Raw genomic sequence first — 21214 nt, 5'->3', positions numbered from 1 at the left:
TCGTGGTACATATTAACATCTTTCATAAAGTTCAAAATATTTTTAACTTGTTCTTCTTCAGTTAAATTTTCACAAATTTCACCACGTATATGGAATCTACTTCTTTCTACCGTATATTGAGGACATTCACATTAAAGTGAGTCACTGTCAACTCAACATCACAGACTATGCATGAGTTACTGCAGTATGCTCAATATGAAGACGATGCACTCTGGATTCATCCGCTCGTCCTAATGCAAGACGTAAGGATGGGGTTGACGGATCCTGTTTTATTGTGCGAAGCTTTGAAGCTTTACCTGCCCACTCATCCTGCCATTCCTTTTCTGTTCTTTTATGTAGTAGTACTTTATAATCATATTTACTAATATAAGGGAAATCAATGGTATCTCTTCAAGCAACTTGCTGAGCAGTTTCATCTGCCATTGTGTTGCCAAGTATGTTAGTGTGACTTGGGACTCCTTTTCGCTGCACTCTCGAATAAGCGACTGAATTTTTTGTTTCGGAGGATCGTGGACAAATATGACATTAATTTTAGAGACGATCTCTAAAGAGTCGGAAACAATTACCACTCTAGTTTGATTATATTCCTCGATGACATAGTGTAACAGTTAAATTTTATCGCTACGACCTCTGTGTGCTAGCTCATAAATTATCGCAAATAACTATTATTTTTGCATCATGTTTACTATAATTTTATTGTTAAATATTATTTTATTTAAATTTTACAATTATGCAACCCGATATACAACGCGATATTATACAGCTACAGCTACACAATATTGTCACTGGACCGGACACACCACCAGAGTAGGCTTTTTGTCCAGCTCTCTTTATCTTTGATCATCACCTGTTCTTCACTTGTCACTGGCAGATCAAATCAGATGTTTTTGGATTTATTTATCCGTTGTTTTGGTTATTGAAATTTAATAATTGTCAGATAAAATTTCGTAGTTAGATCGTTTATTTTTGATGTGGATCGCAGTGTGCAATTCGTTCATTTAATGTTGGGAATTTCTGAGTTAAGTTCGTTCATTGACCGGATATGAAATATGGCTGTGGAAAAATATTCTAGAACACCATTTTTTATTTATACCTTTTTGTGAGTTGGACTAGTCGAGATATATAGTTCTCTATCTATATCCTGGAGGGAGATTTCCGGTTGAAATCTGATTTTGTGAAGGAAATCGAATCCTTGCATCACTTCTTGTTGGTGATTAGCAGGTCTTCGTAATGAAGGACTAAGTCTTCCGGAACATATTTGGTCAGAGACGTGGTTGTATTTTGTTGATTTGGAAAATTTGGATGGACCGCTGACAAATTTCCGTAAGGGATTAAACAGCCTAATTTTTCCGACCGACCGATATTCCGATTGCACGTGCCCAAGAATTCCCCGAAAGTTCCAAGAGCAAGAAGACCGATCTAGACCGTAGCACAGAACAGTCCAGGATTCCATCCGTTCCTGTTGTCCGTGTAGAGGTACCCGTTGGACATCATAAACCCTCGTTGAGGTAAAGTTCAGATTTGATTAGTCCTTCTTTATTACCTTTATTAACTCCTACACGTTGTGCTAGTCCTTGTTCTATAATTGAGGCTCTTTTCTAAGACAACCAATATTATTTAGGGGTTTTATGTTCACCTTTTGAAGTCCTACACCTGCCTGTACATTTGCTGAAGGGCTCCAGTGACAGTACCCCGAGCTGCTGTACACCGCCGTAGCAACCCTGTAGCGATACGCCGTAGCTCAGCCGGAGGAAGTTTTCAAGTACAATCGAATAGAGTAAGACTGTACAATTTTAGTATAATTTTAGATTTGATTTATGGGTATAAACCACCCTGATTTTATCTAGTATTAAGTTAGATAAGGGGGTCTGACGTCATCGGTATAGTTATTTCATTTGATTTAAATTCTATTATCTCTTCCAACCTTTCGATTTAAATTTCTTAACATATTACATTTTACATTTCGTTCTCAATTACACCTTATAATTTTTAGTTTACGATTATTCACAATGTCTAAAAAACACAATTAAAACAGAGATTAAAATTAATAGAATATCCTAGCAACAGACTGCGTAAGTCAGTTGTATCCATAGAGAAAGCCTAATATTTAGCTTATAAAACAATCAACTTGTGATTTATAACCACAATTTTTCTTGACAGAAGATAATCAAAAGCCAAAATGACATTTCTTGCAAATTTTGAAGTGTAATTAGAAGGAAAGTTAAAAGTTTGATAACTTTTTCTACTAATTGAAAATGTCTACCACTAATTTTGATGTTCTGAATGCTTACAGTAAAATTAAAGAAACAAACTTCTACGCTAATTGAAACCACTAATTTATTCCACTAATTGGGAGGTTCCGAATGAAGCTTTATCCCATCAAACAAAATTAACTAGATACATAATAAATATTTGGAAATTTGACAAAATATTCCCAATCGGTCGAGTAGGCAAATTAAATTGTGGAAAATGTGCCCCTAGATAACACAAACAATCCGCGCGCGTAGGTACGTTTCAATTTTGATGAAATAACGCGAAATATAATGGCGCTCGGGCTTTAAAACTGACCACAGAACCGGATTGTTTTAACGAAACATAGGTCGTGCGGCTTTGTTGTGCAACGATCGAATTATAGATAGGTCTCCGTGTTTGCTTTAATTTTAACCGCTTTAATTAATTTCGTTATTAAATGGCATTAGAGAGATACACAGAGAGGATAAATAGAAACGTCGCCAAACGGGATGTAACAAAAATTGGATTCGATATAATTCAGTTGAGTTCGGAAATAACATTAACTCTGTTTTAAACTCAATATGCTACAAAAATATAAATAAACAGACAATATTTTTTTTCTGAAGAATAAACCAAACCTATATTATACAATACAGGATGTCTCCAGGGTCGGACTGTGCCAGAGGGGCCCGGGTGGAATTGTGAGAAGGAGCACTTGTTTCACATATTGATTTGTTGTTAGTGTTTGAAATCAAACCACTAATTTATTTCACTAATTGCAAGGTTCTGAATGACGCTGGAAACGTTAAGCTTCATTCAGAACCTCGCAATTAGTAGCATAAATTAGTGGTTTCAATTAGCGTAGAAGTTTGTTCCTCTGATTTGAATGAAAGCATTCAGAACGTCAAAATTAGTGGTAGACATTTTCAATTAGTAGAAGAAGTTACAACTGACTAACGCAAACTGTTGCTAGGATATTCTATTATTTTTTGTTTGTTTTTTAAACATTGTGAATGAAAAAAAAATATAAAGTGTAAACCACTATTTTCTATTGAATTTCTATATTATAATGTCTAATATGTCACAGATTTTCAGTAAACATTAATTATTACAAATAAACTATAAACATGCGGGATCTGAACAGTCAATTGAGGAAGCTGGAGGAGTTGCAAACTTAATTTATTGAAAAATTAACGTTCTGTATAATTTTACTCATATTTTAATAGTTATATACTGCTATTCGGGGCGGAAATGAACAAATCAGAGATTGTCATCCCGTAAAAATACTTGCCCTTATATTTAAGAGTCTCCCTGTATATCACTAGACTTGCATTGTCCCCGTTGACACATTCAGTAATTAATTAATACAAAATACAACTTGACACTTACCGTGATCTTCTATCCTTTTCCTCTTGATACTGTTGCCATTGGGGTCGTGCTGCAGTCCTAGAATTCCGTTAATGCTGTACGCCCCTGACCTGGGCTCGCTCAGTTGGGTGGCAGGCGCGTGCGCGATCACAGACACTGAACCACCGGGCGTGGAGCCCGACGAGCCGCCGCTGGTGGCTACCTGGTGGGCGTGTTTCGCCTTTTCCGCAGCCTTGTTTCTCACGATTCTGTAAAGAAGAAAATAGATATTAGTAATTAAATATGTTTAATAATTATTGAAAAAAGACAATAGTATAAAACTGCTTGTTTTGCTGTCATCGCTGTTTCTTTTGTAAATCTATCAGCTACCTACTACCTACTAGATAAAAAAAACAATTCTACAAAATAGGCTGTGAAATAGGGAGTTGTGAATCCTGGAAACTTATTTGCACAGTACTGAAGGTCAAAATTTATGAATTTATGCTTGTTTTAAAATGGTTAAAGCCGTTTATAATTTTTCAAATTTTCATATCGTTTTGGAGTCCTAAAAATCAAAAGGCATTTCTATGGCAATATAATTTCGATTTCATTCTTTGATAGATTCTTTGATCAGTTGTACCTCAGTTGTACCAGTTTGTGCCTCCTGTACGATCTACTGCTAACCACTTGATCTTGTATTGCACATATGAAGCCTTCGGTTTCTCTCATGAGGTTAATGATTGTAAGGAATTGTATAGATCCGCTTTTATCAATTCTTTCTGCCTGGCTTTGGTTTGGTTTCCTCAGATGTTCCTGAACCGATGGAACTTCCATTGGAATATGGGAAGCCAGGTTCAGGGAAGAGTAGCCTCGGTCACTCCCGCATATGCTCGATGAAGGTAAGTTATCCCTTGATGATTAAAACTTTTTCTATCTCCATGAATCCTGGGGAGATACAACTTGATTTCTGAAGACGACTGATGGTGCAATCTGAACTGCGATAGTGTTCTCCTAGTAGCTCTGTCTATTTCCTGCAGCTCTGTTTCAAGCGGACCATTTCAAGACTCGATTTGTGCGCCAGGACAGGAATTGCCCATCCATTGACTGCTGCAATCTACTGTCTGCCACCATACATTACTTTCCCGTTTGCACCCGCCAATCAAATCGTTTCAGCACAAATGGGGCGGAGCAAATTTCCCGCGTTATTTGAAAATGAGGAGATTATTTATACCATAGCTTTATACACTTTTGCGTAATTTAGAAAATAGATTCTGAAATTTAAAATGTATTTATTTTAATATTAATTAAAAAAATGGACAAATTTCCCATGAAAATACGTTTGACGTAGAACTGTTGTTTTTCAAAAGATAACTATATATTTTATTTCATTAAAATACAGAAAAATGGGAGGGTGCAATTTAAAAAAGCTATACCTAGAGGTAATCATTCTTTTATTCGTTTACATATAATTAATATGTTGGTTTATGTATAGATCAGGAGTGTGTTCGATTTACTTTTAGATATACCTATAGGAGATACTATATACAGCGATTTTTCAAATAATTTGTGTCAATATTTGAGTTGCCTTTTTTTGATTCTGCAGTATCTTTATAATTTTTAAAACAAATTCCTGTAAATTTTAAGATCTATATTAGAAGTTTTTTATTTCTAAATTTTAAAGTAGGCAGCAGAACCTAGATTAATAATAATACCGAACAGACTGTATTTACCTACATTTATAGCAAAAATTTTGTAATGTTTCATTTTGGTTAAAGAACTTTACATTATTTATTTTGTGGTCCATAATGTATTAACAAAAATGTTAATATACATAAATAGGCTTAGCATGAATGAGGGTGAAAAACACAAGATTAGAATTTGTTAATAAAATTTATTTCTGTTAGTAATAAAGGCATGAATACAAACTACAGTGATATTTATACAACTAAATTATTTCAAACATATATTTATAAACCAAACCTTGTCAGCCCAAAATATAATAAGTACAGAGATATGACAAATAATATTTTAAAGAGTATAATAATAGTTACTCGTAATAGTGAAAAATAATACATATATTTTCTTCTCTGAATAATATGTTTGCTTCTGATTGTTCCTCTCTATGCAGCGTTTACACTGATTAATGTTATTTTTAAATTTACTATATTCTGAGCCATGAACCTCTCAAAACATTTTTTTAACAATAATAACCACAACCATTTACTAATAATTATATAACATAATTATATAAAACTTATTAAAAATGGTGAAGGTGAAACACAAAACATAAATTTTCTCCCCTGGATTTTCCTCTTTTTGCTGTGTCTACACTGATTAATGTTATTTTTAAATTTACTATATTACAATCTAACGTAACAACCATTTACTAATAATTATATAACCATCACCCCCATAATATTTCGGGTCATTGTCGCTCATAATATATTCTGCATCAATTGGTTTACCTAGGTTTGTTAAAAGAGCTTTAAAAAAAAATTCTTGAATTATCTGATCCAACCTGTTGGAAAGCAAAAACGCCACTGGAAATACTAAATTATTTTCATCCTTAATGCATATAACAGTTAAATTAAAATTTTTCCTGTTTGTTCCATGGGTGCCGTCAATACATATGATGCGACTAAAATCCAGCAGCTTTTTTTCCATAACAGCATTCATATACCCCACTGCAAAATTTTCATCTTTTAAACCTGGATAATTTTCACCTGAAATTAAATAAACATCTTATAATAATATAACCTTCTTTTGAAACTTTTAATTAACACTAATCAACATTTGATTTAATTACCAATTTTCTTAAATAAAAATAAATGGTTATTTCCTTGTTTATTCCATTCTTCAATTTTTAGGGCTGTAGCTGTCATATCATCATTATCCCTCTTCTTATCAATGTTGTACTTGCGAATCAAATATGCCAAATCTCCTCTTGTTACTAAATTTATCCTCTAAACTTTATTATTTTGAATGTTTTTTCTCGCATCTTGAATTATTCTGTCATTTGATACCCCTGCTGATAATTGTCCCACAATAATACTTTGTTCCACCTTCGACAATCGCTTTGTTCTCAACTCATCTGTATGGCCCACATGTTTCAAAAAATTTGGCTTGAATTTGACCTGTATTTTTTAATCATTAGGTAGGTATTAGACACAAAAAATATCATGATTACCATCTGTAGTTATTTTTACTAAAATTCGTGAAGGGCAGGTCCCATTTATGCGAATACTACCTCCAGTTTTCATATTACGTTTGCTGCATTGAACTAACAAATCCTAAGAATGAATTTTATTAAGAATGAAATATTTGTATAACATAAATAAGTCTACAATCTTTAGAATTGCTTCTGTTACAGTTATATAATAGTCTCTTCTCCACTAGCATGTTTTTGTCTATCATGACGAGCATAGTTTACTTCTTTATTATCCAGCGACATCCAAGTTGTAAACTCTTCAAGATTTCTAAAATAAAAAACAGATTGTTGAATATTCATATTATGTATGGTACTTAATTAAACAATCATGGAAAAAATACAATAAATGTACTAATCCTAACCCTAACTGCACAAATAACATAAAACACATAATTTAACAATCCATATTTAATTACACCTTTAATATGATAAAATAAAGATGAAAAGCACCAAAATCACAACAAATTAGTTATTAAAAAGATATTAAACCACACTAATATCCTTGAATATGTATAATAATATATAAAAACAAGACTAATATCTTTGCATGAAACACAAATTGGCGGGAAAATAGTAGTGACCGTATATAAAATCGTTCAAACACCCAGAAAGGCTAGCAAACGATTAAATATGGATTAGATTAAGTATTAAATCACAGAGTATTAAATTAAACGAATTAACCAACTTGAACTGTAAAATTTCCCAGTCACCTGATCGAAAACGGCGCGGACGTTTTAAAATACGATGTTACACGAAGGCTCTTTTCGGTCGAAATCGGGCACTGGGAATTAAACGGATTTTGATTGGCGGGTGCAAACGGGAAAGTAATGTATGGTCTGTCTGCCCGGTAAGTATGTTTTATAAACTGTTATCAACTCTCTTTAGGAAAATATTTTTTATTCTGATCTTCATTTCCTTATACTTGATCTGCGCCGTTTGTAACATTCCAAGATATTTGTATGCAGATGTCTTTAACGTCTTTATCTCTGTACTCTGTACCATCCATTAGTGTTGTCAGTCCATTGTCATGACTTCAGCTTCATCAGCTTACCTTTTTTGTAGTGTAAAGTGGCACATTTAGATAAGCCGAATTACATATGGATTGATTTGCTGAAACGGGATACCAATCCCAACAGGCTTTGAAGCTGCTCGGGGTTATTTGCTAATATCTTAAGATTATTTAGTACTACTTTATTTCACTTGGCGATCTTGTAGCCTAGGTTACTGTTTGAAATCTTATTCAGTTAAGAACAGAACTACATAAATTTTGTGCTTCTTTAAAATTTTAAAACAGAAAAAATATGACGTTAATTAAAATTTTTAATAACAATTTATCAAAGAACGAAAACGAAATTATATTACCTCTACCATAGAAATGCCGTTTGATTTTTAGAATTTTTGAATTTAATCATGTTTTTTTTTATTTTCTCTAAACGATATGGAAATTTGGAGAAGTATAAAAGGCATTACCCATTTTATAACAAGGAAAAACTTTTATGAAGAAATGCATTTTTCTCAAAATTTTAATAATAAAAAAATCCTCTTGTAAAGGCAATCCTGGGATATAGGGTATGCATGATCACTGACAAATGCACTCCAGTTATTTTTGTTACTATACTATGTTATCTGTGCTTCTACCTATAATTAACTTTTTTCCTTATTAATTTCTTGCTCTAAATTATTGAGCTATTTCATTTATTGATATGTGTGCCACATACGAAAAAGTTTTCACGAAAAACTCCTTTCACATCATTGAGATTTAAGGCACGTGGTCGCCACAAATATATCCCATAAACTACGTTCTCGGTCTTGGTTAAAGCAAGCGAAAGCTGGGGGCATGTATCATACGCTTGTCCTATACAGTTCCGACTCGAAAAGTGCAATATAGTTTACGGACATTTGTTTTAATGACGTTGCCTGTCTATTTTCCAAACTTACGATACGCTCTTAAACGGTTTCAACTCAGCCATATTCTATCAGTGAGAAAATATAAAAGATATTTATTGCCTTAATTCATTCTGTATTGTAATAAATATATCGGTATTGCAGATTGATCGTATGATGTGGGTGGTGTAACTTTATAATCAGAACTAAACACTGTCACCGTCATATATTTGAAATATTGTCATAGTTATTGACTCTCTAGTCAACATATTGGTATTGGAAATACAGCTATACGATAAATTGGTAACATTATAATATGTCTGAGATTGAAAAGCTAAATATTATCTCTTATCATAGATCTATTTTCGTATTGTAACGGAATTTTAAATTATGTCCTTATTTTCGAGAAAATTTAGTCCAAACATAAGTAATATGTTGTTGATGTTTGACCATCAAAATCTTAAAAATAAATAAGTTGTCTAAAAAATGTGCTACAATACGGATATAGTATAATCCTTTATCTTTAATTTCCTTCTTCATTTGTGTAAAAATACCTAGCCAGTTTTATATAAAACGTTAAATGCCGAACACTTATTTTGCCACTTTTTCGGACTAGTGAAATGGACTCTTAATAACTATTTATAATCAACTAATACATTAATAAGTACACAAGCCCTCTTATAACCTAACATCCCATCGGATTAAGTTAGTAATTCCTTTAAATTCTACCCAAAATCCGTCCCCTCGACATTCATAGAGTATTATAGCGAGCCACTACTTCGGCCCGGGGCAACAAATCTAACGTAGGGAACAATGAAGGCCCCACAATAGTTGACACTTCAATACGGCAAATATTTGCAACTACCGGTGACTACGGATCACCCCGTAGGGCCTGGGGGACCCTAAACCATAGAAGTATCAACTAGGACAGAGTAATATAAGATAAAACCTAGAAAATCCAAACTCTCAGCTTTTGAATTTTAATGTTTTTGTAACAATTGTGATGTTAGTAGTTAAAACTTTAATGTTCCAATGAACTGTCATTAAATAAAGTAAAATTTAAGATATCTACCTGATAGTAAAGTAGAGCATTCGATTCGCACTGGAGACAAATAGTATAAATAAAAGTAAAAGAGAAGTATTTTAAGTTAACGTCTCCTTTTTGCTGCAAAGGCTAATCTGGACGGGGCCTACATTGTTTACGCGGAATCCGAACCGCGGTCCTTGGTTATATCATGGTTAATGCCATTCCGACTTGGCGAGTAACTAAATCGACTCTTACTGACGAGATATCCGATCTCATCCGGCTTTGAATAAGCAGAGTGTGTCAATAGATTTTATACTGTTTTTATACTAACTTCCATGATCTATCGGAAACCGGTGTTTTGACGTAGCTGGGTTGTTATCTCTTTTACTAGTGAATGCTAATATTGAAATTCTAAATGGATCTATAGCATTCAAATTCGCAAATTTGACTACGACCAGAGCCTGTCGATACAGCAGTTGACTGAAATTTTGAGCTATTCAATTTTAAAATCCAGATTTCTTTGAATGTTGTAGACAATGATTCAGTATTAAAACTAAAAGGAAGAAGAACTTCTATTGTCTTTATTTATTTTGCTTACACAACTTTTGTATGCAACGAAGTATCACTGACCATTATCAAGTATGAACTAAACTAAATCCTAAAACTACTGACCTTATATACCAGAGCCGAGGATTCTGTGAATTAGTTGGGTGCAGTCAAGCATGAGGTTTTCCATTAAGAATACCTGCATTGGAGCGTTTTATAAGTGGTTGCCATATTGTTGAAATTTCCAATCTTGAATTGCTAAAGATTTTATTATTGTTAGAAATGAATACGGCCTCTTTAAATTTGCGCTTTTTCCAATGGGGTTCTTTGTGGACAATCCGGGCTTCCAACTATTCTATTTTATGGTGCTTGGACCACACATGATCTGCAATGCCCGACTTCATTGTTTCACCTCTTTGCGTATGTTTTTATGTCCGTCAAATCATACATGTAGAAGACTTCACTAGCGACTACAAACAATTACTAAAGTCGCCAAACTTCTTTAAAACACGAAATTCAATGGTCCAATGCGTGAGTTTTTTTTTGACATTTCCTAGTGAAAACAAATACAGTTACGCCACTGTACTTTAACACCTACCGAGCAGCTGTATCAATGACACACAGTCGGAACATAATAGGGGACTTTATAACACACTCTATTAAAATAGATTTAGGATTTCGTACAAGGAACGGTAGTTCATTAAAATGTTTATGCGATACTCGAAAATGCCGGCGGGGGGTCAGTATCACGAAGGGTGCCTCGTAACGGTACCTCGTCAGATTGATAAACTATATACGTATATGCATGTGTATAGGAAAAGACCGCTGAAAAGAGTCTGTGTACATAGTAAGTTTGGATAGGAAGAGTGAATCAAGATGGTGTGAGTTCGACAAATACAAAAAAACTTAAGATATACACTCACCGGCACGAAAAAGAGTGTCATAAAATGTATTTTAAAGTTTAATTTATTTTGTTTAAGTTATCTTAACAAGAAATCGGAAAGAGCTGATATCGGTGACCAAAAGACTAGAAAATCAAGCGTAAAAAGTAGGCTTAGGGTTTAATGAGAAGAAAACGAAATTTATGGAGTGGTCAGATAGGGATTTTGAGAAGGGAAGGTATCTACACTTGAATTCTGAGAGAGGTAAACGATACAAGTTTGAGGAAGTAGATACATTCACATATCTAGGATCCGCATTTCTAAGGAATCCAAATGTAACTAAAGAAATCATAACAAGAATAATGGCAGGAAATAGATGTGTCAGCGCACTACAGAAAATTATTAAGAGTAAGAACATTTCTAGAAGTTTAAAAATCAGAATGTACCAAATAATAAGACCAATAGTGTTGTATGCATGTGAAACGTGGACGTTCAATGCAACGGAAAGTTTGAGGCTAGATATTCGGAAAAGAAAAATACTGAGGAAGATTTATGCAGGAAAGAAGATAGACAACATATGGACCAGAAGAACAAATGAAGAATTAAAGCAACTATATCGGGCACCGAGTATAACGGGAGTAGCAAGAGCACAAAGACTGAGATGGCTGGGACACATTGAAAGAATGGTTGAAGCAAGAATTCCTAGTATGATAATGAGACGTGAAATAGGTGAAAAGTGAAGGAGAGGCAGACCGAGAATCAGATGGAAAAAGGATGTAGAAGAGGACTTGAGAAGGATAAGAGTGGATGGGTGGAGAATAAAGGCGAAATACTGGAAAGACAGAAACAAATTGAGAAAGATAACCAATCAAGCCATGAGCCTTTTAGGCTTTTATAGCTATTATATAATTTATTTTGTTCTAGTGGGCCGATTTTAATGATTTTTAAGCAATTGTAGCTAAATTATTTGCCTTTTTAGTAGCTCTTTCTGAAGTAAAAGTAAAATTTCCTATCTGTCAATTATCTATCAATTATTACCTGGAAAACAAAATGTTGATATTTTGCTAAAAGTTTGAAACACCCTGTAGAATATGTTAAAAAGCAAAGAATATAAATATTCTTTTATCATCTAGGTAATTTATTTTTTCGTTCATTTCAATAGCTTTATTTTTTTTGGAGATTTTGAAGAACACTAACATTTTTCGTAATTTTTACATTAAAACAATATCATTGCTTTTGATACCAGTGTCAACAGACCTATGAAATAATGTATTGTCTTCATTATATTTATAAAGCCTGTGGTTTGTGTTGGGGATTTCATTTAAAATTTGACCAATAAAAGATGGGGGTACAATAAATTGACTAGTCGAAATACACTCACCGACACAAATAACGGGTATCTTAAAATTTTCAGTGCGTAACTAAATTATTTGATTTTTTAGTATCTCTTTCTAAATTAAAAATTAAAGTTTCCATCTATCAATTATACGAGAGAAACAAAATGTTGATATTTTGTTGAAAGTTTCAAACACCCTGTGGAATATGTTAATAAAGCAAGAAATTTAAAAATAATTTCATCATCAAGGTACATCTTTTCTCAATAGTTAGTTTTTTTATTCATCCCAAAATTATTTTTGTTGGTTTGGAAAACGAAAGAAGAAACAAAAAGCCTTGCGTGACCATCTTCTGATGCGTGTCAAATACTCGTCAGCGAGTAATGGCGGTATGTATGTATTATTGTTGGAGATATTCTCTTTTGAATAAGAGAGTAACGATTTACAGCAATTTTCGCATTGATTTTGGGTTCTCATCACCACATTTATAGAATAGTGTTTATTGTTTTTATAATGGAACTGTCATTGAAAAGTCATATTATTATTGTTTATTGACGTTTACTCTAGTAGGTTTTAAGTTCTGAAGTATCCGCTGTTGCTGCTTTGATTGGTTATGGTAGAGATCAAGTTTTGGACTTAAAACCATGTCTGCTAGAGTCTGCCCAGAGAACTATCCAACAGACAATAATAATATGATTTTTCAAAGACAGTGATATTACATGAATCATAAACACTATTTTATAGGTTTGTTGACTAGGACGAAAAGCAAAGGCATGGTTTTAATATAAAAAAATACGGAAAAATGTTTGTCTCCTTCAAAAGCCGAATATCTACAAACATATTAAAGCTATCGAGATGAATCAAAAAACAGACTAACGAAAAAAGATACAACTAGATGATAAAATCATTTTTAAATTCCTTGCTTTGTTAACTTACTCCACAGGGTGTCTCAAACTTTCACGAAAATATCAACATTTTGTTTTTCTTCGTATAATTGACAGATGGCAACTTTCGTTTTTAATTTAGAAAGATATACTAAAAAGTCAAATAATTTAACTACAAACTGCTTAAAAAATCATCAAAATCGGTCACTAGAACACAATATATAAAACTTGAAAAAAACATGAAAATTTTAAGATGTCCGTTTTTCGTGCCGATGAGTGTAATTCAAGATTCAATAGTTTCTATTAAAAATAATATTCGATACATACAAGCCAACATAAAAAGGGCCTACTTCACAGCCCTTCGTTCGTTGGCAGTTGCCCTTTTTAAGCCGATAGAGGCCGCCCTACGCGCTGTCGCCAACGATTTGGATTACGCGGCTCAGCGGGATTGTCAAACAATTTACTGTAAGTGGCCCTTCGCAGGGCCCCACGGGGGCTTGTTTCTTTGCTTTTAATAGGGCCGAATTGATACGCTATTATTCGCAGGGATATCTCGTGTCGCATTGGGAGAGAATACTAGCGATACATTTTTATGGAGAGACGGATATACCTTTAATTCGATATTTGTATCTGAAAGGGCTTAAAATGCCAACCCTAATTTTAATATTGTTTTGATTGAAATAAATTCGGAAAGTTTTAAGGGTTCAATAAATATTTTAACTGTTTTGGACTAACAATAACAGATTAATAATAGTAGTGATGAGTTTTCTAATGCAGTTTTTTAACTATCATGAATGCATGAAAAATTAAATGTAAATAAAAAAATAAATGTTAAAAATGTTTGAAAAATGAGATGTAAATAAAAAAAATGAAAGTTGAAAAATTTGGAAAACCCCGCATTCAAGAACACAAGAGTCTTAACACATAATATTCATCATCATCATCATCATTTTCAGCTTATTCAACCATTTACAGTTATGGTGTAGCCTCCCTAACATATTTAGATACTCTCTTTGTAGATGGACCCATTTTTGTCTATTGTTGACTATGCGGGCCTAAGTTATCCCTGCTAAGTTCCTAATATCATGGTCCCGGTCTTCCTCTAGGTCTCTTGATTCCTCGTGGGTACCATGCTGTAATTTTTGTGGTCTATCTGTTGTCTGTCCTTTTTGTCACGTGTCCTGCCCTAGAGATTAGAAACTATAGACCAATAAGCCTACTAATAAGCCTAATATTATATTTTGTACAACAGTATACAAAACACGCCAGATGCTGCATAACCGCGAGAAAAAGCAGGCTTTAGAAGCGGCTTCAGGACGATTGATCACATACATACGCTAAGAGAAACTATCAGCCGAACAAAAGAATACGAACTTCCACTAGCCATAGCCTTTATAGACTTTGGGAAGACTTTCGACTCGATATATCCTAAGGCAATAATAGAAGCCCCAGCGAAACAAGGTATTAAGAGGCCTTATATAGAAACTCTCGCCAATAGATACAATGAAGCCAAAGCGAGAATAATGATAAATATAAAACGCCAGAGGTCCCAACTGGGAAAGGACATGAATCGCAAGACGAAATCTTCCGTCAACTGGATTGGACCAACAAAGGATTAAAAATAGATGGGGAATATCTTAACCATTTAAGATTCGTTGATGACATAGTCCTGATTGCCAATAGTCTTGAAGAACTACAACCACAAATTAACGAACTAAATACATCCAGCAATAAAGTAGGTCTCAAAATGAATTTAACAAAAACTAAAGTAATGTACAACGAACTGATAGACAGAAAAGAATTTTAATAAATAACAAAACACTGGAAATAGTTGAGGAATATACATATTTGGGGCATCTAATGCACAGCCGGGATCTCTATTACCAGTCATATATTTGGATAAAATAATGGAAAACGATTGGCAGAAGAATTAGCATGGAGTTAGCATGAAGTAGGTACTTATGGAAGAAACTCAATCATATTCAAATCTTGAATGCCACTTTATCTAAAGAAGAAAACATTCGACCAATGTGTACTACCAGTCATGACCTATTGATGCGCAATCTGGACACTTGAAACGGACATTATAAGGAAACCTTCTGCAGGTTGCACAACGCTCAATGGAACGCAATATGCTGGGAAAAACAAGAGAGACCGCAAAAGAATAGAGTGGATACGACTAAAGACCTAGGTAATAGATGTCATCCACAGAATCAAATCCCTCAAGTGGCAATGCAATGGTTAGAACACATAATATTAACCTTATAATAAAACTTTCACCATTAATATCAACTTAAAGTGTGCCTATTAAATAAAATTATTATTTCTTTTTGAATTAGTACGTTTAGAATAGATTATGTTTTAAAATAGTTATTCGAATTATATTCTTTGTGTGAATAAAAATCTTAGAATTTCAATCTGGTTTAAAAATTCTACTCGGCTTATTACAGTAACAGCTTTTACTTTCCGCACTGAAATCAAGTATGTAAAGATGAATTTTACGATACAGCATAAAATAAAATTAATACACAAGAAAACGTCATAGAAAATAAAGTAACTTCTCAGAGTCTTACACCAACTGTTACAAAACAAAATCCTCTGGAACTTATGTTTACCTATTCTTCCATGTGATATCTGGTTTGTGTTCTATCCAAATATTTGATTTTGTTCGAGTAATGATTAACATTTCTGTTTGAACGGTTCCATATTTGCAAAGCATTCACGGTCCAGAAAATCACGAAAAACATGTCGTGATTGGGCGACAATACGCTACAGGAAAAAACAGAAGCCTGATATAATACAGATACACAATAATATAATAAAGTCGTCACAGTACAAAGATTCCGATGCATGGGTATATTGTTCCAGATAGTGTATAAGTATTTGATAGGGTTCGTCCATCTGTGACCCTATATATCGCATTTTTATTATTATTCTTATTTTCAGATAAGAGTAGTAATTATGAACGAGCACTGATTACGCGGCTTTTTGTCGATTTTAGGATAAAAATATCGTGTTTGAGGTTGTCGAGGGTGGTTATGCAGTAGCGGTACGTTAAAATTTTTCTTTTTAATTTTATTAAAGAAATTTAATTTTTAAATAATAGTGTACGAATTTATAATAATCGAAATAATTATACAGGGCGAGTCTTAAATTGGTGCAAATATTTTTAGGGATAATTTATTTTGACCGCAGGGGAACTATGAAGTTGTTTCAGCGTAAAAAAATTGAAAATTATGTATTTTTCGAATTTTTCTTGGAAGTTTCAGTTAAAAATATTAGATACAGAACTTTGAGGTGGTTCCAGTGGTTCTCAAAATTCCTAAGTTCTTAAGGTGTCCGGGCTGGTTCGGCCGAAATTTGAAAAATATCCAGGAAATCTAATTGTAAACACAAAATAAACAAAAAAAACATTGTAAACAAAAAAATAAATAAAATAAATAAACCAACATTGTTGGAAAGTACCCATATCTATCTGGCTAATTTCTTCGTTTTTGCTCCACTCATGGATGTAAATTGTAAATTATTTGGTCCTTATTTTGTTAAGTATATTGTGCGCTTTGTGAATATAAGTCAATTACAGTGACAGTTGTGTCTGTCATTTTAATTTACAAGTAAATTGTATTTTCTGTAATTTTTTGAATGTAGTCTGTCGAAATCTTCACTGGCTCGTTGGACATACTTTAGCCCATGCTAATTGTATATGCAACGGGTAAATTGGTTAGGAAGTATCATTATACAGGGTGTCCCAGAAATAAGCGCAAGTATTTTAAGGGCTGGCAGATCTCGATAAAAGAAACATATTTTCTCTTTATCGTTTTTCAAATAAGCCCAAAAGAACGGAGTTATTTTACTTTGAAAATTTTCAAAAAAAAATGATTTTTTGCTAAAATTTTGAGAACCACTGGATCTTTTCTGGATTTTCTTTCTTGTAAATTTAATCTAATACCTATGTTGCCATATTATAGAAAAATTAAGTTTTTTTAACTAAAAACTAAAAAAAAAATCCAAAAAATTTTTCAAAAAATTTCGAATTTTCCAAAAAAAATGTTTGCGAAAAAAACCTCATAGGCGTGTTTCTGGGGTTGAACCAGTTAAAATACTTGCACTTATTTCTGGGACACCCTGTACAACGTGCAATATTTAATGTTAAGCTTTTAATAATGCCAAAACGAAAGTGTTTTATAGTAGGACTAATAAAATGCTCAAAGTTTTTTTTTTCTATAAAAAAAGTGTAATCCAATTCTAATGTCATTTGTACGGAAGCGCTGTGGGGCCAGTCGAGATTTTTTTTATCTGGCTCGAGCCAAATAATAATTGGCTCTAGCCAGATAATAATTGGCTCTAGCCAGATAAAAATTGGCTCGAGCCAGATAATAATTGGCTCGAGTCAGATAATGATTGGCTCGAGCCAGATAATAATTGGCTCGAGCCAGACGAGTAAGGGAAGAATATAAATAAACAACAGCCAACAAATACAATTTACCTGTGAATTGATATGACAGACAATAACTCCCACTGTCAGGAACTAAATAGATAGACAAACTTTACATACCTAAATAAATTCAGAACTTATTTTGCTACCAAGTTTCACTAAGCTCACTTGTGCGGAATTTCAAAAAACTTATATGGAAACCCTAGATACCAGATGCTTTTTGAATTTGGTTTCACCGAATTCTTTGTTGAGTGATCAGCAAAGAAATATTTTTTAATATAATTATTAGACAGATTTGAGGTTGACATAGAGCAGAAAAAATAATTTGTCCGAATTTTTTACAATTCCCTACGTTAATGGCGTTTTATCGGGCCAATTCCCGAAATATTACAAAGCAATTATGAAGGCAACTACCGTTCTTGTTTGCTTATCACTTAGTGAGCCGTGTAATATGGTTACAACAACTGTTCGATTGGCCTCTCGAAGCTGTTATAATTATAACGGCTTTATCTAGATCAAAGTCTGCTGCAGAAAATTTGTCATAATTAAAATACCATTAATGGAAAATAGTAGAAAATTCTTATAACTCATTAATAAAAATATTTAAGTATTATTTTAGTTAATATTATAGTAGACTACTAACCAATGTTTCTATATAAATCTGGTTTGTATACCTTGTATATTATTTCTCTGAGATCGAAACCATATTTTTCATTATTTTTACCCAAAAAGTAAGTAAATGTTATTAACGTAAATATATCCGGTGCTTCTTAAAAGAGGCTGGCCCCTATAACTTTTTTATTTTTTCAGATAAAAGATTTGGTATGTTAGTATATGGCATAAATTAATATATATTGACGTATTCAATTGTTTTCGGTGACTTCCTGTTTCAACGGAAATGACTACAGTACCATGGCGGTGTTAAAAACACTACTTTTTTAATCAAGGAGCTTTGGAAAAAAAGATTTGATCGTGAACATAGATTTCGTTTCTTGTCCAGGCCGGTTAAATGATACCCAAATCGTATTTTGAATTATATCTCATTCTTTTCAAATAGAACAGGAGTGGCTCATATAGCAGCATATTTGGAAAAATATTTTTTATGAATAATTTGATACCACACACTTAGAACTTTACTTTCAAAATGAAATTGTCGTTACATTTATGGCCATGGAACTCCAAATTAAAATTAAAAATGTTTTTTTAAATTGAAAACATCAAAACTTGACATATGCTACGTCATTCTATACAGAATGTCATTTTCTATCAAATGAAGTAAAATAATATCTAGGGTGTCAGTTAAAAATCAAAAGTTGTAATAATTTCCTGTAAAACAGGAAGTGACCGAAAATAATTGAATACGTCAATTAATCCTAATTTATGTCATATACTAACAACATACTAATCTCGTTTTTTTATCTAAAAAAATAAAAAAAATTATAGGGTTGGGCCACTTTTGTGACACACTCGGTGTTTTATTTAAATTAAAGAAATACCTTCTGTGATTGATACAGGCAGAATATATCCAATGTGTATTTACTGAATTCCTAAAAAACTTGAGTTTTAGAACTACAAATAATATCCCTAGTCGTCGAAATAACAAAAAAACTTGGAAAAACAAAGAACTACTTATAGCGGAGTCCAAAAAACGTTAAAGCAATATCTCACGGCTATGGAGAGACTACGAGAGACATAACCTTACTATCTTGGGAAATTTATTTACTTTCTTGGGGTTTCTCAACTAATGTTTTCTCGAATATTTTCGCTGTGTTCTAGATTTCTTATTTTCAGATATTTTTGGATAATGCGGATAGTGACAAACCATAAAAGGCCTTCTTCAAAAAGTATACCATACTTAGCAGTATTGAAATTTTATTACTATAAGCTATGTTCATCTATTTTAAGATCTAGGAGCATTTTTTCGGTAAGTATGATGCATCATTATATTTGGGAGGTCATAAGAATTAAAAAAAAATTAAATAGAGGAAAGTCGCCTATACCGTATCGGCTCCTTAATCGTATCTCTTCAATATCTAGATTATAAATGCAATGGCAAGACACTTTGTATTATATTTAGTTAGCTCAGTAAGATGTCTAGTAATTATTAATAGCTAATATTTCACAATTATTGTAGAAAAATACATAACAAAGGTTCTCTTCGGATCTGTGCTCTAATAATTTCGATGGCTTATGGTAAGTGATCTTGTATGGCTTGAGGGAATGTAACTGATGATGAGTATTTTTTTTCTCAAATATTTCCTTACATTCCCCATGGCTAAACACCCCTTAACTCCTAAATAGAATAATTTAGTTTGTTATGCTCAATGATGTTGCCTAAATAATAAGTCTGTAAGGTTCCTCAATTTGTATCAGCAAGATATAGGAAAGTAGCATCAAGTTTAATACAGGAATCTTACAGCAGAGTGGTAAGTATAATAAATACTACAAATGGATTGTGGATGTGTGGGATTTGGTATGTATACGGAAGTGTTTACACAGATGGCAATTAAACACAGAGGTACAGGGTGGGTCAAATTGAATGCTTTTAAAAGGAAACACCCTTTTCTATAGAAGATAGACGAAAACTAATATCGGTGTCTGTAGCTCAATTTTTATAAAAAACATGATGGAAAAAGAGAAACTGCACATCGATATCTGTTACCATTTCGGAGTTACTGGGTGTTTTTCAAAAATGTGCATTTTTAATAAATCGCTGTAACTTTTTGTGATAGAAAATTTTGTATTTTTGTGGAAACATCTCAGTGGAAAGCACATTTTTACGTAGAATTTAGTGGTTTAAGTATATTTTTTAAAATTAATAATTTAAGAATTATCAAGGGAAAATTTTTATATTTTTAATTCATTGAAAAGAATTTAAAATTACCTTTCCAAAAATATAGCATACTTAAACCATTAAATTATACGTAAAAAGGTGTTTTGGAAATGGTTTCACAAAAATACAAAATTTTCCAGAGGAAAAAAGTTACAGCGATTTGTTAAAAATGCACATTTTTGAAAAACACCCCGTAACTCTGAAACGGTAACAGATACCGATGTGCGGTTTTCACCATCATGTTTTATTATAAAAATTGAGCTACAGACACCGATATTAGTTTTCGTTTATGTCATATGGAAAAGGGTGTTTCCTTTTAAAAGCGTCAAATTTGACACACTCACCGTGGACAAGATAACCTGCAAACTGAACTGAGAGTAGTAGTCGTCAAAGCAGATAAAATTAATTGTTCAGAAGATGGGTTACATACACATTAGATATGTTGCTACACATTACATATCTAATATGTATATTACATATTAGATAATGTTGAAGATGATATTTAGTTACAAGTTCAGGCCTGATGTAATTTTTAAACTACTCTAAAATTATGGTAGATATGTATTGGCTATGCAACACAGGGTATGATTAAAAACTAAAGAA

General features: G+C 32.8%; 1 protein-coding gene and 1 long non-coding RNA gene across 2 annotated transcripts in view; both read right to left on the bottom strand.

The window, feature by feature from the left end:
* The window catches only part of LOC115878060 (paired box protein Pax-2-B-like), a 94985-nt gene that overhangs the window by 27227 nt on the left and 46544 nt on the right, over window positions 1-21214 (bottom strand). The window contains exon 4 of the mRNA XM_030894414.1: window positions 3622-3848. Coding sequence (XP_030750274.1) covers window positions 3622-3848 — 227 coding nt within the window. The remainder of the gene's footprint in view (window positions 1-3621; window positions 3849-21214) is intronic.
* Window positions 6563-7487, bottom strand: LOC115878134. The gene is made up of 3 exons (XR_004049470.1): window positions 6924-7487; window positions 6767-6869; window positions 6563-6713 (listed from the first exon to the last, which is right to left on the bottom strand). It is a non-coding gene; the product is annotated as an uncharacterized LOC115878134 (long non-coding RNA).

The sequence above is a fragment of the Sitophilus oryzae genome, unplaced genomic scaffold (genome assembly GCF_002938485.1).
Source record: "Sitophilus oryzae breed Bouriz unplaced genomic scaffold, Soryzae_2.0 scaffold_1500_pilon_pilon, whole genome shotgun sequence".
Classification (NCBI taxonomy): Eukaryota; Metazoa; Arthropoda; class Insecta; order Coleoptera; family Curculionidae; genus Sitophilus; species Sitophilus oryzae.
The sequence above is the reverse complement of the archived record's forward strand: the minus strand, read 5'-3'. Positions and strand labels throughout refer to the sequence as shown.